Source organism: Siniperca chuatsi, linkage group LG2 (assembly GCF_020085105.1).
Source record: "Siniperca chuatsi isolate FFG_IHB_CAS linkage group LG2, ASM2008510v1, whole genome shotgun sequence".
In the NCBI taxonomy this organism is placed as follows: Eukaryota; Metazoa; Chordata; class Actinopteri; order Centrarchiformes; family Sinipercidae; genus Siniperca; species Siniperca chuatsi.
Genome location: NC_058043.1, coordinates 27,210,260 through 27,232,003, shown reverse-complemented (window position 1 = coordinate 27,232,003; position 21,744 = coordinate 27,210,260). Strand labels below are relative to the sequence as shown.

At 38.3% G+C, this 21,744-nt stretch overlaps 1 protein-coding gene across 14 annotated transcripts in view; it reads left to right on the top strand.

The window, feature by feature from the left end:
- The window catches only part of itpr1b (inositol 1,4,5-trisphosphate receptor, type 1b), a 98,034-nt gene that overhangs the window by 37,633 nt on the left and 38,657 nt on the right, over positions 1-21,744 (top strand). For 5 of the 14 annotated variants that reach the window (XM_044166758.1, XM_044166776.1, XM_044166748.1 and 2 more), the window contains 9 exons: positions 485-605; positions 717-901; positions 3,370-3,518; positions 4,785-4,896; positions 7,581-7,616; positions 13,679-13,714; positions 14,699-14,746; positions 15,572-15,701; positions 19,589-19,773. In XM_044166758.1, coding sequence (XP_044022693.1) covers positions 485-605; positions 717-901; positions 3,370-3,518; positions 4,785-4,896; positions 7,581-7,616; positions 13,679-13,714; positions 14,699-14,746; positions 15,572-15,701; positions 19,589-19,773 — 1,002 coding nt within the window. Of the gene's footprint in view, positions 1-84; positions 112-484; positions 606-716; positions 902-3,369; positions 3,519-4,784; positions 4,897-7,580; positions 7,617-13,678; positions 13,715-14,698; positions 14,747-15,571; positions 15,702-19,588; positions 19,774-21,744 lie in introns of all 14 variants that reach the window. The other 9 variants (XM_044166824.1, XM_044166815.1, XM_044166804.1 and 6 more) reach the window with 3 other exon arrangements.

The following is a 21,744-nucleotide window of genomic DNA, read 5'->3' as shown; positions in this document are numbered from 1 at the left end:
TAAGCCTTTACACATTCTGTGAATTCTGCTTGCTGAGGTTTACTAATACATGATGACATCAAGACCCTCTTTCTCTTGCAACAGGCCACCATTCTTGGAAAGATAACTGAGGTATTTATTATACTCTAGGGCTGTGGCCAGCTGATAGATTCCTCTTTCATCATGGTGGTAGAAATCAGGTGTACTCTCTGCTAAACACTGGTTTGGTGTAATGTGTTGGAACTGCATATGATCATAAACAGCTGGCCTACTGTACCCAAAGCTGTAGACCCTTCCACCATAGGTGCTATAGCATCCTCACATTGACATTTCTAGCACAAATTGGGTTATGAGTTCAACCTAGTCAGGGAACACAATAGTCAATTTATTGGTTATTAAATTCTTATTCAGTTTTTCTCCTCCATCTATCCTATACAGTATGTGTTTTTCTTTGATTCATTACTCTCAGTCATTGCGTTTTTTATTATAATTTGCTCTCTTACAGACTCGTCAGCCAGTATTTGTCCAACTGCTTCAGGGAGTTTTCAGGGTATTCCACTGTAACTGGCTTAACCCTCTTCAGAAGGCCTCAGTGGAGGCTTGCATTAAAGTACTCTCAGACGTGGGTAAGATACTGGACTAACACCAACCACCAATCTCATATTATGATCGAAAGGGCATTCTGGCATATAATAAAACCATTAAATATAAATATCTACATTCTTACCTCTACCCAGCTAAGAGCAGAGCCATTGCCATCCCAGTGGACTTGGACAGTCAGGTGAACAACTTGTTTGTCAAGTCCAATAATGTTGTGCAGAAGAGCATCCTCAGCTGGAGACTATCTGCTAAGAACACTTCCAGACGAGACTCAGGCCTGACCTCCTCCAAAGACTACAGAAACATCATTGAGAGGCTACAGGTTGGTAGCAAGCCATATTTTTTTTTTTTTTTTTTTTTTTTTTACAATTTCAGTGTAATTAATTTAATTCTTTTTTTCATTAATTTTTTATTTAATAATTCAACCAGACATCTCATCTAACAGTGATCCCTCAAGCAGGAATGTGGCGAAAATCAAAACAAAACACAAATGGTAAATGGACTGTACTTGTATAGCGCCTTCCCAGTCTTCCAAACGCTCACAGCGCTGCACACTACATGTCATTCACCCCATTCACACACATTCATACACTGATGGCAAGTGCCAGCTGCTCATCAGAGCAAAGAAACTAATCATTCACACATCAAAGGCACAGTCTTTGGGAGCAATTTGGGGTTCAGTATCTTACCCAAGGACACTTCGAACCGCTGACCTCTACCACTAAGCCACATCTGCCCCAAACAAACGAATACAAATAAGTTTGAAGGTAAAAGCAACAAAAACTGGTTAATTGAAACTAATTTTTTGATATCTATGTCTCTCTGTCAGCTGTGTGTGTGTGTGTGAACAGGAAGCAGTAATTACTTTTATAAAGTAAAATGTTTATATTAATGATTTCATTTTTAGATAAAAATAATTTAAATTATAAATAAAATGAATAATCTTTCATAAAATAAAAATGTTCTGTAACTGGAGTCTCTGTTCTTGTGGAATAATTCTCACAGAGAAGCAGCTAAAAATCACATTGTTCCCAATAACAAAGTATTGTGAAAAATCTAGAAGTCAGGTTGAGTTAATAGTGAAACATCATATTCATCATTAATTTTCAGAATCAGAATCAGAAATACTTTATTGATCCCCGTAGGGAAACTCTTTGTTACAGTAGCTCGTCTTGACGTCAGTGCACACAGGAGAAAGTACTAGAAAAAAAATAAACACTATAAAACAGGTCAGAAATAAATTAAGTATTATTGTACTGATCAGATATGGTTAGAAAAATATAAGCCCACATAAAGCCACAGTGTGACACAGGATACATACATTAATGTTTTTTAGTGATATTATGCTTTTTGGAGTATTTTATTATTCTTGATTGGGTCCAGGCCTTTCCTTGACCAGACAGTTGATTGTGATTTCTTTCTTTTTTTTATGCATTTGCCATTTGTTTATTTATTCTAACTATTCTATGTTATATCATACATCCCAAAGCTTTCCTACCTAAGGCTTAGCTCTTATCCATCAGCCATCTGGTGTGTCTGAGCCACATACTGTACGATACAACATTTCAGGGAGGAGCGGCAGAAGAGGAAAGGCAGGAAAAGAAGAACATTTAGCCTGACGCTCACACAAGTTCTACAATACATTTATTAATAATTAGTAGTAGATGGTGAGGCTAATGCAAAAATCTAAACTTTACAGTTCTCCGGGACCAGTGAATACTAGTGAACACTGGTGTGATTTAAGTACTAGGGCAGAAAATCTTCTTGCATAGATATAAAAAAAAAAAAAGTGGTGTGTGAGACCACCATGGGCCAATCAAGACTCCCTACCAATGTCATTAATTGTTTTTTATCACTGTAAGGCAGACGAAATGCTGTAGAAGTGGTTCCAAATTGCATTCTGGGGAGAAAAAGTTTTTTCTCATAGGCCAAGCTGTTACACCCTATTTTCCTGTAACGGATGACTCAGTATTCACTGGAAGTAAAAAATCTCAGACATGTCTGGTTGAGTTCAGCTGATATCTCTACTTTCACAGGAAACCCAGGGGTTCCTATTCAACTATTTTTTATGAAATAAACAATTCCAAGGCCAACCTAGTCATAATATTGTCATAGTTTGTTTTGGGCTATTCACCAACCCATTCCCAGACAGAGCGTAAGGTGGGTACAAAAATGTTTTCTTTCCCATTTTTTCCCTTGCCTTTATTTAATGAAAAGACATTTTTTAGAATGTATGCTTCAACACTATTCATTGTCTGTTATGTTGTTTTTCACCTCCTAATGGCCCTTTTGTTCTACCACTCACTAGACACCCCACACAGTACTAGAATCACCACCAGACCAGCAGTCTTCATGAAGCACCTTCAGTTATTTGCATATTTTCACACTAATCATCACCAGACGTGACAGGAAGTGCAAGTGGGACATGGTGGTGCATCATACATATGTCACTTTATGTTTCTCTGATATTAATTCATAAAGCAATCTCACAGATATTTTGAGGTTGATCAACCAAGTTGGATTTCTTGGTTGAAATAACTGATGTGGATGCATGTACAGAGGATGATGGCGGAAATGGCGTAGGAGTAATCCTTTAACTGAACTGAATCTCATACTGATATAATAAACACTTCAGGACTAATAAATATTCAAGACTGTGGTTTCAATAGGTGTGTCAACAAGGAGACTAAAGTCTAAGTCCGTGAACTCATCACAGAACTTGCTTTAGTCTTTTGTAGTAAAACTTCTGGTCGTGTCTAAGCTCTTGTTTTATGTCACTATGCTCTGCAGGACATAGTGTCAGCGCTGGAGGACCGTCTGAGGCCGCTGGTCCAAGCTGAGCTCTCAGTGCTGGTGGATGTCCTGCATCGTCCAGAGCTGCTCTTCCCTGAGAACACAGAAGCTCGCAAGAAATGTGAAAGTGGAGGATTCATATCAAAGTAAGTCTAAATCTCCAACCACCAAGTTATCTTTGTTTGTCCTAGGCTTAGAGAACATTTAACAGTTTTCATTCACTTGTTTATATACTATTTTCATTCATATCTTTACAGTGGAAAAATCTATTTGGAGAACAACTAGCTTGAGATAGGCAGGGGTTGACTTGGGCAGGACTGCATCTCAGCAGTGTTCTGTGAGTGAAGTGAGTTGGTTACGGGACTTTCTCACCCTTTATTTAGGAGATAATTTAGATAATAGATGGTTAAGGTTAGAATTTGGCCCATTGGTGGAGTTTTATTCTGCCAGTTTAATGTGGGTTGGGACAGCCTCAGAGAAAGTGCTAACTGAGTGGCTGAACTGGGGATACCAGTGCCCATATTTGTGTTATGTTCCGTTTGTTCTTTAGGTTTAACTTTACAACAATACTATGTGCAAATACATTTCTGTTTTGCATGCAATTTAGATGTCCTGGACGTTGAGCTCCCTGCTATGAGTGCACCAGAAAGCCTGCTGGCTTTTCAAACCAATCTGGCCAAAATGTATTTAAGTAACATATTCACTGTAATGGATACATTAGATTTTCTATCAACTATACTTTCTTTTTGTGCTGTAGAGAAAACAAATGGCTGCCTACGTGGGAAAACATGCATGAAATACTTAACAAATGAGATGCTGTGGAAAATGCTTAGTAGTAATGAAAAGTATGCATTAAATGTAACAAATATTCTTGAACATGAATAAAATCAGGGACCACCCTTTAAATTATGGACACTAATATGCAGTTTTTTTTATGATGTTTTGTTTTGCCCGATAAGAGCTCAGATTGGATTACAAGGAAACTGGCGGGACACATAGAGCCGTTGTTGTTGCAGGGATTATCCTACTACTTATGGCTGCCATTGTGGAGTACAGTAGTTTGTGGAAAAGTGTGTCAATGTTTACTAGCATTAGGGAATCACTGGGCTCTCTATAGGTCTGTCAGCGCAAAAACGTCAGCTCTGGTGTTGAGAAGTTTTCCAATTGCACTCTGAATAACCCATTACTTTGTGATTTTCTGTCATTTTCATTTACATCCAAGACATTTAAATGTGCTGTTGGGCCCTTATCCTCCAAATCTGTTGTTTTGGGCTAAAACAAGACTGTATGATAGAAATCAGCCAAAATAATATGTTGCGATTTTCATAGGAGTTGAGGTGTGTTCAGTGGTGGAGTTAGGTGCAAATGTCCATTTATGTGTTCTCACGTTTTCTTTCTCTTCTCCTGACCAGACTGATCAAACACACCAAGCAGTTGCTGGAGGAGAATGAGGAGCGTCTGTGCATCAAAGTACTGCAGACATTGAGGGAAATGATGACAAAAGACAGGGGCTATGGGGAGAAGGTACGTACCTTCTGTGTTCCTGTTTCTCATCATCTGTTTGTAGTCGTGCCCAAGATTCACCCACACACAAAATAAAACACTTTACTGACATCTGATACAGTGTCACTGTCCCACTGCACCAAACTTACTGGAAGACATACCATCAAAAAATGATAAAATAAAACAAAAGGCTGAGCTCTCCTTGGTTGCCTCTGGAGCATGTATAGCACACTGAACGGAAAAGATCTATACGTACGTCATCAAGTCTTTTATTTTAAATCACTGCAGCCAGGGCAATTTATGAATACTCGGTGTCATGTCTAGTTTTATGTTTGGCAAACATTGGTACGTATTTAATAACAAATATTCCTTTTTGCTTTCTTCCCAAAGTACCTTATCAAACACTGTCCAAATGATTGAAGTAACGAATATCATCATTATTAACACTATGAACAACATGCATGCTTCAACTCTCTCACTCAACCATTCTACACAGCATTCATTCGTTTCTAATGACCTCACTGGCTACTAATGACCTCTTGCACTAATCTCCAATTGATTGCTTCAAGTCTGTCAACTTGTTACAACAACAATAGAAGTACAGTATGTCTACACAGGTTGAAACAAAGTAAACCCACAACCAGTATTTAGATTTTGATACATGAAATTAAAGGCGTTATTTTCACTTTCGATGTAATGGCTGGCAGTATGTTTTAAAGGTACCCTGTGGCGTTTCTGACCACTAGTAGCACTATGGAGCATGTTTTTATGAGCAAGTCCCTTTCCTATTTGTATTTCATGCATGTGCAATAGGACGCACACGCGGATGGAGGCATTACCAAAATTTGGTGTTTTAAAAAACAGCGTTGCAAATTTTAACGAGGAGAGAAATGCATTCAAAATGTTTATAAAGCCTCAAGAATACACACAAGTGTTTTGGTGAGAAACACTGAATGGAAATTCACAGTAACTGTTTGTTTACAAAAAAACTCAACAGTGTACCTTTTAATAGAATAGGTTAGCCTGTATATATGAGTCACTCCTCAGCACAGAAACCATAGAAGTCTATTACAAGAACAGCCACATACTTGAAATATAACATACACCCTCTTATATTACAAAGAAAATGACAAGCAGTGAAGATCAATTCCAACAGAATTCAAAGACATATTCTGAGCTAAAAAATTGTATTGTGGTATTACTGAATGTATATATTTGCCAACTCCCAAATAATATCTGTGTCTAGTTAAAGACAACGTGAAGACAGGAGTAGCCCTATTCATCAACATACTGTATGTACCTGTAAGCAAAGGCAGAACAAAATGATCACATTTTAGCGTAGCTTTTAAAGAGAAGACCACCTGTAGATTTAATTTTAGCCATTATAGAATCCGAAACTCTGTTCGCACATATTGCAACATACCAAGTGTCACAGAGGAATAAAACACTTGCTCACCACTGCAGAGACCCATGTTCAGTTTTCTAACATAATTGGCAGTGATGCAGTAAATACATTTTTAAAATGCAGTACCTTTTTGTTTTATCCACATATATTTACTTTAAATTCCCGGCACACAGGTTCTCTTCTGTTTTAGAAACTAGAACTATGTCATCTGCATATAAAATGATAGATAACTTTGATTTACACATACACCTTTGTTTTGGGTCTACAATGCACTTCACACTTTATTCATAGACAAAAAATATTTTAGAACATTTGCATTTAAGCCATAAAGGAACATGAGTTCATCACAGAACATACTTCAATCAACACAGTCCAATTAAATCAATATGAGAGCAAAAAGGTGGTCTAACTAAAATTTAACCCATAATCTATAATTGTCATTGTGACTATATGGTTCAAGCAGCTCCATTGTTTTCTAAATCCCAAAATGAAAGTTATACATCTTGTCTTTGTGATGACAGTAGGTTGAGTTGTGGAGGTAAAAAAAAAAAAAGTATTCCATTTTCAACTTTATGTATAGTGCCTGTAAAAGGTATTCACCCCCATGGACTATTTCATGTTTTAATGTTAAACAAAATTGAACTGTAATGGATGAAATTAGGATTTACACTGACAGGTCATCACAACACATTTGTATCTGGAAGCTCCAATCAGGGAGAGGCACAAGAAAATGTCTAAGGTTCTGAATATCCCTCCAAGTAAAGAAAGATAAATGATGTAAAACAGTAAGGGGAACTAAGATAGGATTTACAAGGTTCCATGGGTGAGATGGGTGACCCTGTATACCACAACTATTGTTGTTGCAGCTTTATGGCAAAGAGAAAGCTACTGTTGAAAAAAGACAGTCACGATCAAGTCAAGATCTCAGCTAGTCTCTCAGCTAGTGTTTGCCAGAAGGCATTAAGGAGTATGTGCTAAGTTTTAACAGACATATCACCTTATATTCTTCTACTTTATATCGACCTAAAGGTGGTAAATACATGCAGCTATTTCAACATTTCAAGTCAAGCAAGCTTAATATCATATGTGATTTCAATATTGTAAAACAATAAAACATTAGGTGGAAGGGTGTTTTTTGCTGTTAATCATGTTCTGGTTTTGGGCTTTAACATGCTATCCTTCTGCTGTTTTCACTAACTTGACATGTGTGTGTGTTTGTGACAAGCTTTACATTTGCACACTTGTGACTCACTAATCTAGCTCTGCTAACTCTCTGCCCCCTATACTTTTTCTCTTGCAGCTGATTGCCTTTGATGATGAAATGGATGTGGCTGAGGTTGATCATTTTACTTACTATTGTGATGTACATTTGATTTGTCTCCAACTAACAATGTAGACATGCTTGTACTGCAAGTAGACTCTCTAGCATTACATTCTCATCTGTGATACCAGTCGCCAGCTTAGTCCATCCCTCCCTGTTTTGCGCCTGTAAGAGTTGCTCCTGATCTCCATGTTAAAATGTAGCATACTGCTAGCATGTCTAGCTCACATTATGCAATATGCTTGTATGTGCCAGTATATGCTCATGTACTTACTTACTTTAGTGCACTCTTTAAGGAAGAAACTGCATTTTACCAACCGATTTTAGGTGTACTATTGATCCATTTTAACAGCTTTATTTGAAAGTCTGTAATAGAACAGTTCTACGGCTTGCCTATAACAGCACCTATATGCAGCTAAGATTGCTCATCACAAATTGTGTGGGACGTTTGGGCCATGGAATTTCCGTGGAGGGGCAGAGGTTGATTTTTCTTTTCTATTTTTTTCGTTATCCAAACACTGGTAGTTACAGCATGAACAAAATATGTGACAGTTGTAATCTTTTTTTTGTCCTTAAGCTTCATATTCCTGTCCCATTAAGGAGATTTGTACCTTCTCAGTTATGCCATCTAATTTTCATCATCTTTATTATTAATGTTATTAACTTTTCAGTTGTATTTTCTATAATTATTATTTCCCAGATGGTCTAAATGGTGTTTCAAAGCCTTCTTCACACTACTAGGAGTAAAATTCTGAATACTGAATCCAAGTAGTCTGATTTAGATATTTTGAGTCTAAAAATATCAGCCTATAAAATACCCACCAAGTTTTTAATTGTAGAATGTAAACCAGATTGCTAAACCCCCCAACGGCCCTGTTGATAGTATAATCTTACTAAGTGAACACACTAACAATTTAGTAGTCTCTCTAAAAACTGAACATGGTAAGGCGGTATATAGTAGGGTTATTCTGTTATTGCATTACATCAATGAGATGTTTCTATTTTTCTGGTCACTCAATCTACATGCCGCACAGCCCTCTTATGGTGGATGGTGGTGGGAGAGCATATTCTTCTAAGCCCTTTGCCACCATTACAAGAGCAGGTGTGAGTGTATATATAGCCGGGGATACTCCATCTAACAGAGAGTTCATAACACCAGGGGCTGCACTGTGTGTGGTGGCGTGCATGTCATGCATGTGCATTGCAAAAATATGTGTGTGGACATGACCTGTGGCCTTAAGGAGGTGGATAAAACATGTTTCTCCTTTCTGTTTGTAATAGTGAGTGGATATCACAGGGATTATGGGTGTGACTAAAGAGGAACCATATCTCACATGTCACTGGTGACTAATATAAGATGGGACCTATCTATCCTACACAAATCTGTTTATAGTTTGTAGGGAGTTTTATTTTAGAAATATTAAGTGAAGCTATTATTTAGTTTGTTCTGTAGGAGTGATATTTTACTACTACTACTGTAATAATTAGGGATTAAATAGTTTTTAACACCCAGAGATCCTGGAAAAAGTATTCCATATGGACTGCTGCAGTTCTCTTTATTCAGACCAGAAGTCAGTCCACTCACCTTTAGCTTATTCAAGGGAGCCACTGGTCTTTTGACCATTTACAATCCTTATCCCTATCCGTGTCTCTTTTCACCGGCTGCCTGTGAGTTTTACAATCAAATTTAAGATATCATTGATACCTTTTTAAAGGTGCTGTGTGGTGAGGCTCCCAGGTACATTTTACTTGTGTTAGTCCACAGCACAGCCTGAGATCCTTTTAGGGTCTTTTGGTTGTTTCAACTACTCGTTTGATTACCAGGTGTGGCCAAGCCTTTTCAGTCTGGGCCCCTCAGCTTTGAGTAACTCAGTGTGACCAAATCAGTGACCTTTTTAAAATCCGTTTTTAAAACTCACATTTACCTAAGTCTTTTTCATAGTTGATAGAGTGATCAGGTTCCCTTGCCATTTTACTCTTTTTTTTTTTTTTGAGTATTTTATATTTTTATTGTTTTGCTCTTCAAACTGTTATGTTTATATTGTAAAGCGCTTAGTTACTTTATTTAGAAATGTACTATAGATACTGACAAAACAGTACGAATTCAAGGTCCGCTAAGTTTTATTTTTTTTATTGGAGTTTTCAACCATATCACAAGGTCTTCATCAGCAGATGGAGTTGACATGTAAGCTCAGTAGCTGTTACGATTTAATTCGTAGGACGTTTAGGACATCTAGTCCATGTTGGCTTAAAGGTAAGCATCAAAGTTCATTCTTGACCTTGGAAATAGTAGTTTGACAAAACAGTCAATACTCAAGTGAAAGACAGGCAAACAATAGACTAGTCACTTAATCAAGAGTGTGGTTGAGTGCAAGGGAAGTGAACAATGATGATAGCTGGGGAAATTAAGAAATTGCCGGAAAGGGTCTTTCCAGAGTTGCCAGGAAGCAACATGCTCTCAGTTTCTCTGTTATGTCTCTCTGTCTTATTTTCCCTCCTTCCCTTCCTCCTTATGCATGCTGCTTGACACTGTAGCAATGGAAATCCCCGGCTTCCACAAAAACAGGGCTGTTCTCAGAGACCAGCGCTTTGTTCCATCGGCTCCTCCCATATGCATCTTAAGAATGTACACATACTCCCTCACCCCCGCAGCACATGCTGTATGTCACTCATTCATGCACACACTCGTATTAACAACAGCATACAGTACCCTGACTGTTGGCTGGCAGCATGTGTGTAGATATCATTCAGATGGAAGTCAGGCAGGCCAAAACCCCAACTTCCTCTCAGCAGTAGCAAGATAAACTGCCATGATAGCTGTTATGTAACCCCAGTTTAGCCTGCCGCTGCTCTCTGACCTACCATAACACCCCGCAACTCCCACCTAAAGGTCTCTAGGAATGAGTGCAGCTGTCAGTTTCACTACAGTTTGTGTGTGTGTGTGTGTGTGTGTGTGTGTCCAGGGGGAGTGATGAGAGAGCAGGATAAAGCTGAGTGACGGTTCACCCATTAGCAGAGGTTATCTCACTGTTCCAGAAATAGAAATGTGATAAAATGGGAGCCAGGGGAAAACAAGCCATGACCAGCCTGCCACCCTCATTGTCAGGCCTGATCATATCATTCACTGCATGTGTTTGTGCTTCCTTCACGTGCATGTGAGCTTCTTTGTTTGTGAGACTGTGGGAGGTCGAAGGGGTCAGATGGAGATGATGTCTCTGTCTAATTCTGGTGATGTAATACGGTTTGCTGAGGATGGTGCTGAGCTCGTAAACCATACATGTAGTTAGGGTTATATAAAGGACTATTTCCGTGCTAGTGTGGTGGTCTCTGTGTGTGTGCGTGCAAATGTTTCTCAAGCTCTCTATCTATTTGTGTTTATGCCAGCCCCCTACGATCTCCTCAGTATCATTACTATTTGTTTAGCTAGAGATTTCTAGATTACTGTTTCCTCTTTTTTCCTCATGCATTTTTCTGACCACATCCCTGCCGATCCTTTCGCAAATATTGTTTTGTCCATTTCACTTTCTCAGCCATGCTTTTTTCTTCTCTACTGACTGTCTTCTCTAACTTTGCCAGTGTGCAACTTATCCAGCTGCCACTCCTATCTCTAACTCTGCCAAACTGCCTCAGACAGACTCTGCTTGTCCTCGTTTATCCTCCTGTATGCCACTGTGGGTAAAATCAGGAGACTCTGGGCTGTTGTTTTTTACTTGGTCAAGAGGGGGAGCTGCAGACGTTCCTCAGCAACATGCAGCACTGTCCCGGTTTCCTTTACTTAATGCTGCACGATTCTTGGGCTCCAGCCAGCTCTCAGGAAGCAGTTACATAAGAGCCAACAATTTTCTTTCCCTTTTTTTTCTCCATTTTCCTGGAATTTTAAACTCTCCACTGATGTGTGACCTTCAGTGGTAATTGGCAATAAAAGTGCAGCAGAGATGTCTTCCAGGAGACAGTAGCGCTGGTGCACAGTGGTGGGGATTTCCTTTGGGTGTTGAGTCTGCATTTCAGCCAATATAGCACCTGTTAAGTGTTTAAGAGTGCTATACAAAACTGTCCTTCTGGCCTTTTCCCTGAAGACTTGTTTTATTTGATTATGAACAGCCAATTTCCTTTATGACTTTCCAGTGAGGTGAGGTAAAGCAGTGCTCACTGTGTCTGGATGTTTTGGTGCTTAGTTATGTTATTGTAAACTAAGGGATGGGTTGACTACGGGCAGCCCCTTGAGAAAGGTGCAACATCCCCAGAGGAATATACAGATTTCTCTGGTCAGTGAGATCATACGACCCTAACTGCCTCCGTTTCTGCATATGTCCTGAATGTCATTGTGTTTATTTGTCTGGCATTCCCTATGGAGATTTTATCACACCTTCTGGGAAGTACAGCAAGTGGAACTGATGCTGACAATTATGGGGTTAAGCCGTCCAACTGATGCATTCTTTTTTACGCCAAATAATTACAGGCGAGCTGTTGACAAGTTAACATAGCTAATGAGGTCAGATTACGCATATGATAGTTTTCATGTTCCGCCACCCAAAACAGCGGTTACATTTCGACCTGAATTAGAAGATGTTAGCAATGGAAGTTGAATATTGCTTCAGTTGCATGCGTAATGCATCACCATTTATTCTGTGGAAATCAATGTGTTGATGTAAAGGGGGCCTGCTAAAGGGAAATTCCTGTCCAGTTGAGCAATTAATCAGAATAAACCACCATGACTAGGTTACAGTGGGAGACACATACCCATGTTAGGTTGCGTGTTTATTTACTTTCTCACATTTGCTGCCCCATCTGCAGTGAGGTTTTGTCTGTGTGCATGTGTTTATGTATATAGGCTTTGTCAAATGAGTTAAATGAGTTGTTTACTTTCTTGAACAACTGGAATTTGAATGCCTCTATGCTCTGTGGGCTATCATCAAATTAAATTTTATTCTGTTTTATTTCATTTTAAATCGAATATTAGGAACTGAGGGACTTAGTGTTATTGTGCCAAGAAACTGTTAAGTCCTTTTTTATTTAAGCTTCATTATTTGGTTGCCAATTTTATTATTATTTTTATTATTATTATTTAATCTGTTTTATTTTATTTTGCTCAGGCTATAAATCTGACCTGCTAATAGATACAGCAACACATAAAGTTAAATATTAATGTATTTTTCTTTTTAATGCCTTTTTACTGAATTGTTGAATTTTTTGGTTCCGGTAGTTAGGGGAAATGCACTGAAAATTAGTTGTTTTCATAACCCGTCACAGCTCTGTCCGCACAAGCCAACGATTACTGTTCACAGAGTAGTTGTGCTTCTTAATCAGATAGTTAAGACAAACTTTCCAACAGCAAATATATATGTCAGGTGTTAAACTGAACTGTATTCCCCTGTGTAGTAACACCAAGTCAAAAATCTGCTAATTACAAATAATTGTCATATGGCCTTAATAGCAACCAATATGCACACTCAGATGAATGTACATATTGGTGAGTCAGCTGAGTGAGCATATATTTGCTTTTTTTTTTTGCCTTGTATCTTTCTTGTCACATCGGGGAATAGGCAGCAATGCTTTGCAGCAGGAGGTTAACAGTGAACCACAGAATACTAAACACACCACAGCGTAGTATAGACATTCTAGCCAAAGATCTATAGTGTGGTGAGCAAGGCAATTTTTATTGTGTACAGAGTTTCTGCTTTCTTGCTGCAATAGGTTAATGCTGCTTATTATCCATGCTGTCTCATTAGGCTAGCTCCATGAAAACGCATTGAAATGAAATCGTTTCCTACATACTGTAAGCAATCCATTATCACCAAGATCTCAGAGAGCAACATGTTTTTTGTCCGCCTTCTCTCTGCCCCTGGCTCCTTAAGACACGCACATTTATGATGTGTAGTTGTGCATGTGACTGGCAATCTTAGTGAGCAATAGAAAGCCAGATACAGATAGATGCATCAGTTAATAGCAGCCTTTAGGGACCAGGCGTTTCTGAGTTAGAGTTGTTTGGGAGGGTGCAACTCTTTGAAGGCAGAAGCAACATAACTAATTCAACATCTTCAAACTTTGACTAACATCATCCTTTTATTTCCAATCAGCTGGCACCTCCACCCGAGCCTGAAGTCCCTGCCGAGGTGTGTTTAAGACCCATATTGCCTCACTAATATGGGTCACTGCTGATCAAAGATCATCTGTCATATTTATATACTAACTCCATCCCATTGTACTTACCTTCAGTCTTAAACATCCCTTTATCTAAATAGATGAGAGTCACAACCCATTCCCATGTTGTATTGCTTCTTTTGAGGCCCCCCTCGTGCATTTTGCTCCCTGTGTGGAACTTTAATTATGCTACATATCTGCCCTTGTTTGTGCACCACCTTCCACTTGTCCACTCATTTATTCCCTCTTCCTGCCTTTCGTTCGTCTTTCCTTCCACCTCTTGGTTTTTGAGCAAAGGCCTGACCTTCTTTCGGGGGTTAAGTCATGGGTGAGGTGTTTTTCCATGCCAGATTGGTGCTTACAGTGTGTGTCAGTAGCTCACGGCTCCATTATGTAACCTGGACAGAGCTTTTGTTTTTGTTTTTTTTCGCTCATTTTCATGGCCTGTGTTTCTGCCCCTCCGGCAGCTTGTTATTCCCTTATGTAAATAATTCGGGCTCTTTTGCCACTGTGACTGTAAAGTAATGAGGGAGTCACCACATGCCACAGACTGCAATGTTTGAAATTTCCCACACTGGACTGTCAAGAGTGGGCAGTTTTATAAATTGTTGACATAAAATTTAAGATGTTTGAAATAAACTATGAAATGAACTTTTCCTGAATAGTGAACTCTATGTAGGTGTATGATGTATCGGTCCTTCCTTGCACGAAACCTTGCAAGACTTTGACTCGACCTCACCTCTTCCCTGACACAACCACTTCCCTCTTAACTGCATGATCTAATTTGCACCCAATTTCCTGCATGCTAGTAAAGTAACTAATTTGCACTTTGCATTTATTAACACCCTATTTTTTTTTCTGTTTTCTAATTTATTTTCCAAATTTCCTTTCCGACATTTTTAATTTTTAATTTTTCTTATTTTATTGCTTTCTGCTAACTCACCTCACCTTTTAAGGAGCTTGATCCCAACCAGCCACAGAAGCAACTGGAGGATCAAAGGAGGGTAGGTACTGAGTTTGGTTTGCTGTGCCATCGTATTGATGGTTGACAACTGACTGACTGGCGTGATGCCCTCACAATCCCACTGCTTCCACAGCATGGCACTCACTCACTCCCCTGTCAGTTATATGATATGTAACATGTGAGTCACATCGAAGGATGGACATTAACTTTGGGTGTTCATCTCTTGTTTGACTGCTTGTGACATGGTTGGCCCAGAGGGACCATGTGGGTGACTGAGCTGCATTTATTTACATCAAACCAATATGGGGAAACACTGAATTTAATCATCACTGACTGAAGTCAGAGGCCAAAGGTCAAATAAGAAGATGCTGTGTGTTGTTTTGACTAAGTTCTTCCAAAGGGGATATCTTATTAGGATTAGCCTTCAACGCTACGACACTCTTATCTCTCTATTACTCTTTTCTTTTTTGTGTCAACTGCAGTACAACTGCAGTCATTTTAAGGCTTTTTTTTTTATTGCCTTGAGCAGCTCTAAAAGGACCAAAATAGGATGAAAAACAAAGGTCAAGGCTCTCAAGCAGAGCAAATGTAAGAGGAGATGGGAGATGGTCAGGAATTTAAAATTTCATTTTACAACAGGTTTTTCCAAAGAGGCTTCATTATTTTTACATGTCCATTTAACCTTGTACCTTTTCACAGCCTTATAGTGTGGGCTTTTTTGTGGGACTTAAAACTGCATTCATTTTTTTGTCTTGTACTGCTACATAAGCTAGCACAGTAACACTGATGTTGAGTTCCAGCTCTATTTCTGTTACAAGGTAACTTGAATTGGACTTTATCTCCTAACATCCATTTTCACTGATAGGGCGAAGCTCTGCGGCAGATCTTGGTCAATCGATACTATGGAAACGTCAAACCTGGCCAGAGGAGAGATAGCCTCACAACCTTCAGCAATGGTCCACTCACTCCTGGAGCACAGGGGAAATCGCCTACAGGTGTGTATAACAATACAGTAACTGTGTCTATATGGTTACTCTCATAAAGATAAGTTGATTTTGAAATGATTTACTTTGGGGAAACTTGGTCAGTGCTGCAACAAGATCAACACACAGCACAGAAATTTTAATCAAACATCAAAATAGTTTAGTTTATAGCCAGCTGCAGTATGGCAGTCAGCAGCAGATTGGTTTAGTTATAAATGAAAACAAACATGAAACCTTTCAGCTTTAGACATGCCATTCAAACTTTATAGGAACTAAAAAAAAGAGAAATAACAGCTAGTCTAAATTGTTGTAATGTGTGATTATTATATATATAATATACACACATAAAGCGTTGGAATTTTTCAGAATCCCTTAATGTCCAAGAAAATGACCCTTACTAATGTGGAAAAAAATCTGCTAAAAGAAAGAAGGTACCAGAAACATTTTAAAAATACGTTCTATTTAAGTTAGTCAAAATGCTCATGTATAGTTTTAAGCAATGTTCAAAAATCTTTACCATGGATAAGTGGAATGATGATCTTCATGATCTTTCAGCAATCTAGTCAAATTGAAGATTTGCATAGATCAGCATACAGTGCACAAAATCTTACCAATACAAAGCATTCTCTGCTTTTTTAAATTTATTATTTAGTTTTTATGATAAACTCTTTATAATCAGATGTTGATATACACATGAATAAAATCTGTTAAGAGTTATCAAAAATATCAATGTTTTTTTTGTGTGTGAAGAAACTCTGTCCGAGTTGTGGCTGTAATGAGAGTTTGGCCAGTTTAAACTGGCACCGGGTACACATTCGGTCAAAAGTAAAAAAAAAAAAAAAAAAAAAAAAAAAAGTTAAATTATTATCATTGTATGATTTTCACAGGAAAGTGTTTACAGATTATGTGGAAGTTCCTCTCATGTTGGAAATGTTTGTTGTTAGTTACACAGATTACAAAGAATAGTCATAGTGACAGACACTGTCAATTTCCACTGGGTAGTAGTAAACACAAGATAGCATTCACGTGGGTGGACATCACAGTAATCTACAGCAGTAAACATTTTGTACATATGTGCATTGGGTTCACAATAACACGATTATAGAAGGCCATACATATGTGCAGAAAACAGTTATTACAAACTAACGCGATCTCTCCATCCATGCGTATCTCAGTCTTTGCTCAATCGAGACTGACATTCACAAATATAATAGATTGTTCATAACTGACATTCATTCCAGCGAGTTGCACAGTGTCTCTCATCACAGCTATGACTCATCGTTCATCTCTGATGCTTTAGAGCAAAGGGGAAAAAATGAGATCTTATTCACAGTCATGGCCTTGTACTTTAAGCCCTTGGACCTTGGCTCTGCTACTGAGCATACTGCGGGCTATGTTGTTGCCAGGCGACCAGAGAGCCAAGCTCCATCTAGAATGGGATGTGTTGTTGATTCAGTGGCTCGCCCAGCCAGAGATGGCTCTGATGGGTGCTGTTATCTCATCACTGCTTCTCTGGCTGGCTGCAGCCAGCAGCAGCAGTGGGAGTTAAAGTGCCATCTATGGATTACAGACACATCTGATGTTATTTGTGCACTATGGCTCAATGGATAGAAAAGACATGTGTGGCTCATTCCATTTATCACAAACTCCTTTTTATCAAATGGCATCTTATATAAACCTGATTTAAACATCCTCTGGACTCTTTATTAAAACCACTATATGTAGAATTTGTCATGTGATAATAGCATCTCTCTGATTATTTGGATGAGTTTGCTTCATGGAATATGAAATAATCCTGGTGAAAATTGGTGCAGTCTATGAGTTGCGTGCAGTCCTTCATCTCACTTTTATTAGGCAGAATCTGTGGAGTGGAGGTGGCATTGTATTGCTATCTCCTATAGCCATTAGTGTTTTGTTTATGATAGAGGCCACGGGGGGGTATCAAAGTTAGAAATGTATACTGCTCATTTTCTTAGTCTTCCTTTATACCCTTAAAAATCTAGCCTGATATAGTTTTAAGCAATGTTCAAAAATCTTTACCATGGATAAGTGGAATGATGATCTTCATGATCTTTCAGCAATCTAGTCAAATTGAAGATTTGCATAGATCAGCATACAGTGCACAAAATCTTACCAATACAAAGCATTCTCTGCTTTTTTAAATGTATTATTTAGTTTTTATGATAAACTCTTTACAATCAGATATACACATGAATAAAATCTGTTAAGAGTTATCAAAAATATCAATGTTTTTTTTGTGTGTGAAGAAACTCTGTCCGAGTTGTGGCTGTAATGAGAGTTTGGCCAGTTTAAACTGGCACCGGGTACACATTCGGTCAAAAGTAAAAAAAAAAAAAAAAAAAAAAAAAAAGTTAAATTATTATCATTGTATGATTTTCACAGGAAAGTGTTTACAGATTATGTGGAAGTTCCTCTCATGTTGGAAATGTTTGTTGTTAGTTACACAGATTACAAAGAATAGTCATAGTGACAGACACCACTGTCAATTTTCACTGGGTAGTCTGAATTGCCATCATTTCATTTCCTTCATTCAGTCTGATATTGTGTTCATGTTATCCAATTTATTGTCTGAATTTTTTGTTTTTTTGTTTGTTAGTGCCGTATCAGTCTCTAGATATTATTTTTAGTTGACACTGAAAATAACTATATTTTCATTTGACACTGAAAATAACTGCTGTAGCTGTTGCTAGGAGCAGCTAACTTAACGTTTTTTTAACACGGATCAAAGAAATATGTTGATTTAAGAGTTGTTATTTTTGTATGTGGACTAGAGGGTGACACAGGAGTGGATTTTCACTCCTGTCCCATCCCACTCCCACAAAAATACTCCTGTCCCATCCCATCCCGTTCCCGATTTAATAAAAAAAATTTAAAAAATCAATCCAAAAATAGCGTTTATTCATATTAGAACTGCATATTTATATATAAAAACTGACCTATGATTCCCGTCCCGCTGATGAACAGTGAAATTGATGAACAGTGAAATTGACTCCCATCCCGCTGGAATCCCACAGGAATCCAGCGACCCACAGGATTCCCGAAACAATGTCAGCCTCTAATGTGGACTTAAAACAAGTTGTTCATCTCATGCACACTATTCGCCATTTTTCTGTCAATATTTTTCCTGAATGTAGCTTGCTAGTTATGTCTGAAAATGATGTCCCCATTCTTAATCCTGCCCACTAAACTCTTAATTGGTTCTCTAGCAAGATCTGGTTTACATCTTAATAATCTGACACTAACACTAATGCAATCAGTGATCAGAGTAACCTACTAGCAGTCATGTTCAGTATCCTACTCTCTTAGTTAGCTAAGCTAGCTAAGCATGTTCCTGAAATTGTAAAAATATGAAGTTACATTCTCTTATTTCACTTGAACATTTTAATAGGTTGTACTTATGTATTTGCAATCTTTTCTTAATTGTGAAAATGTATAATGTTTATCTGTGAATTATCTGTGCGTCTGTCTATGCTTAAACGTTTTTTTTGTACACAGGTCTCTCTTGAAAAAGAGATCCCGATTTCAATGAGACTACCTGTTTTTTTTAAAGGATTAAAAAACAAAAAAATTGAAATACTGTACTTATGTATTACATTTACATATTATATTAGTAGGCCATAACTAACAATAACGTGTCATTCATTCATATTGTGGCAACAAATGTTAAATATGAAAGCAGTGACTTAGGTTCTGGATACAGACATCCATCAAACTGCATCAAGCCTGCAGTATGATGGAAACAGTAAAACCCTTAAATTGCATTGAATATGCATTTAATAAACAATATGATAATAGATTGCGACCCATGTTCTATTATGTAACCTGTCTGAAATCAGTATTAATGTAGATGATAATCATTTTCACTTCTGTGACTGTAGTTGTCAGCTCTGGGGTTGGAGGTCGAGGGGAGCTGAGTTTGGCAGAGGTACAGTGCCACCTGGACAAAGAAGGAGCTTCTGATCTGGTCATTGATCTCATTATGAACGCTACCAGCGACCGGATCTTCCAAGAGAGCATACTGTTGGCCATCGCATTGCTGGAGGGTGGAAACACGGTCATCCAGGTAAGTGGAGGGTGGATGTGAAGTGTTAATGAGGTCCAGCACTCGCATGTCTAGCCTGCAATTAAATGGGACTACTAAAAGCATTCCCTCCAGAGAGACATGAGCAGAATCTCAAGAAGGAGGTGTTATCTCAGGGGTTCAAAGCTGTGGTGTGAAGAATTTCAGTTATTGCCCTGGAGCTCTATTGCTGTCAGTAGAAAAAAAATGGATGACTTCAAATGGGAAAAGGAAAGATACTCAGTTGTCAGTGTAGCAACCTGGGCACTTTAAAAGCTGGACTTCACAGTCGGGTACAGAAAGCATCCTGACATACACAATTTAGTGGCATTTTGAGTTGTGAAAAAAAAAAGGGAAAGTGATTTTGGTCCGTGGAAGAGAAAAGGAAGTCAGAAAGGAAGAGGAACAGTAGTCTGCTGGGAAAAGGGTCAAAGCAGCCAAACACGTCATGGCCTCCCCACAGCCAGCCAGGGGTTGCTAAGGCAACGCTAACTCTTTGTGAACCTCACAGCAAGCGGGTGGAGAGGGGAGAGAGCTGCTGTGTTTGCAACTGCATTATTTCAGCTTTGCATGGTGGCGTGTGTGTGTGTGTGTGTGTGTGTGTCTGCATGCATGAACTAGAATTTGTTTATGCATGTATTTGTGACCAAGTGTGTGAGTGCATGCTGCTTGTAAGCCGTCTATCAATGTATTCTGGTTTTGTGGTTTGTGTATGTGTGCTCTTGTGTGTCTTGCATAAACAGGCCTGTTGCATAATAGGCTCCTATTTGCATAGTGTTGTTACTAGGGTTGGGAATCTTTGGGAATCCTAAATCTAATCTATTTTATTCTGATTCTTGGTATCACTATTAGATCCAGAATCGATTCTCGAATCAAAACGTGATTCTTGATTAAATAAATAGAATAGGGTGCACTTTTTTCAGGCTCTTACTCCACTGAAATGGAATATGAAACATAACTGGCAGCTAAGCTAACTGGTCATGATGAACGTCACTTTCTGACTGAACAGGAAAATGCAAAGAAAAGTGTAAGCAGTTAACTGCATTAATTTGGAAGCATGTCTGTATGAGAATTATGAAATGAACGTGTCATTTACTGACCGTACTGAAATGTTAAAAGTTAAATGCAAAAACAGAAGTCGATGTGTGTGTGACACACATGTTGTATGACACGTAGGCTCATTGCTCACACCTTCTGTTGTGTTGTTATTAAAAAGGTACTGCACACTTAACTGTGTTTTTTGAGCTTTAAACTAAATTATATGACTGTACTGTGATGAAACACATCAGTGCTGGTGTTAATATTGACATTCTTACCAAATTTATGAAAATCTGCATTTCATGAGTTAAAAATGGCTCATCTACTGTTTTTAATCAACCTGAACCTTGCAAGGCCAATACTTTTTTTTTTGTTTAGTTTTTTTTTTTTTTTTTGGGGGACTTTTTTTGCCTTTTATTTGTTATTTGATAGGAACAGCTGAAGAGAGACAGGAAATGTGTACATGGGGTGTGCATTCTACCAGGTGAGCTACCAAGGCACTGTGCCAATGCTGACATAGAGTCAACCATTTGGGACTAATTTATGTCATAATGTCTCCCTTTGAGTGGGAGTCTGTGAAACAGTGCTCATTTTCAAGACGCATCATTCACAGGAGTTGACTCTTTTCTTTTTTTTTTTGCTAACCCTCTGCTTAGTATTTTTCTATTTTGGCGCAATGGTTCAGATTTGTGCTTTTGAATCAGAATCAGAAATACTTTATTGATCCCTGTAGGGAAACTCTTTGTTACAGTAGCTTGCCTTTACATCAGTGCACACAGGAGAAAGCACTAGAAAACGATATGATACACTATAAACACTATAAACAGGTCAGAAAATAAATAAGTATCATGTCGGTATAAGTATAAGATAAACTAAGTGTCGAGTACCAAGTGGGTTTACTGGTTGATGATGAAAGTACAGTATAAAATACAGTGT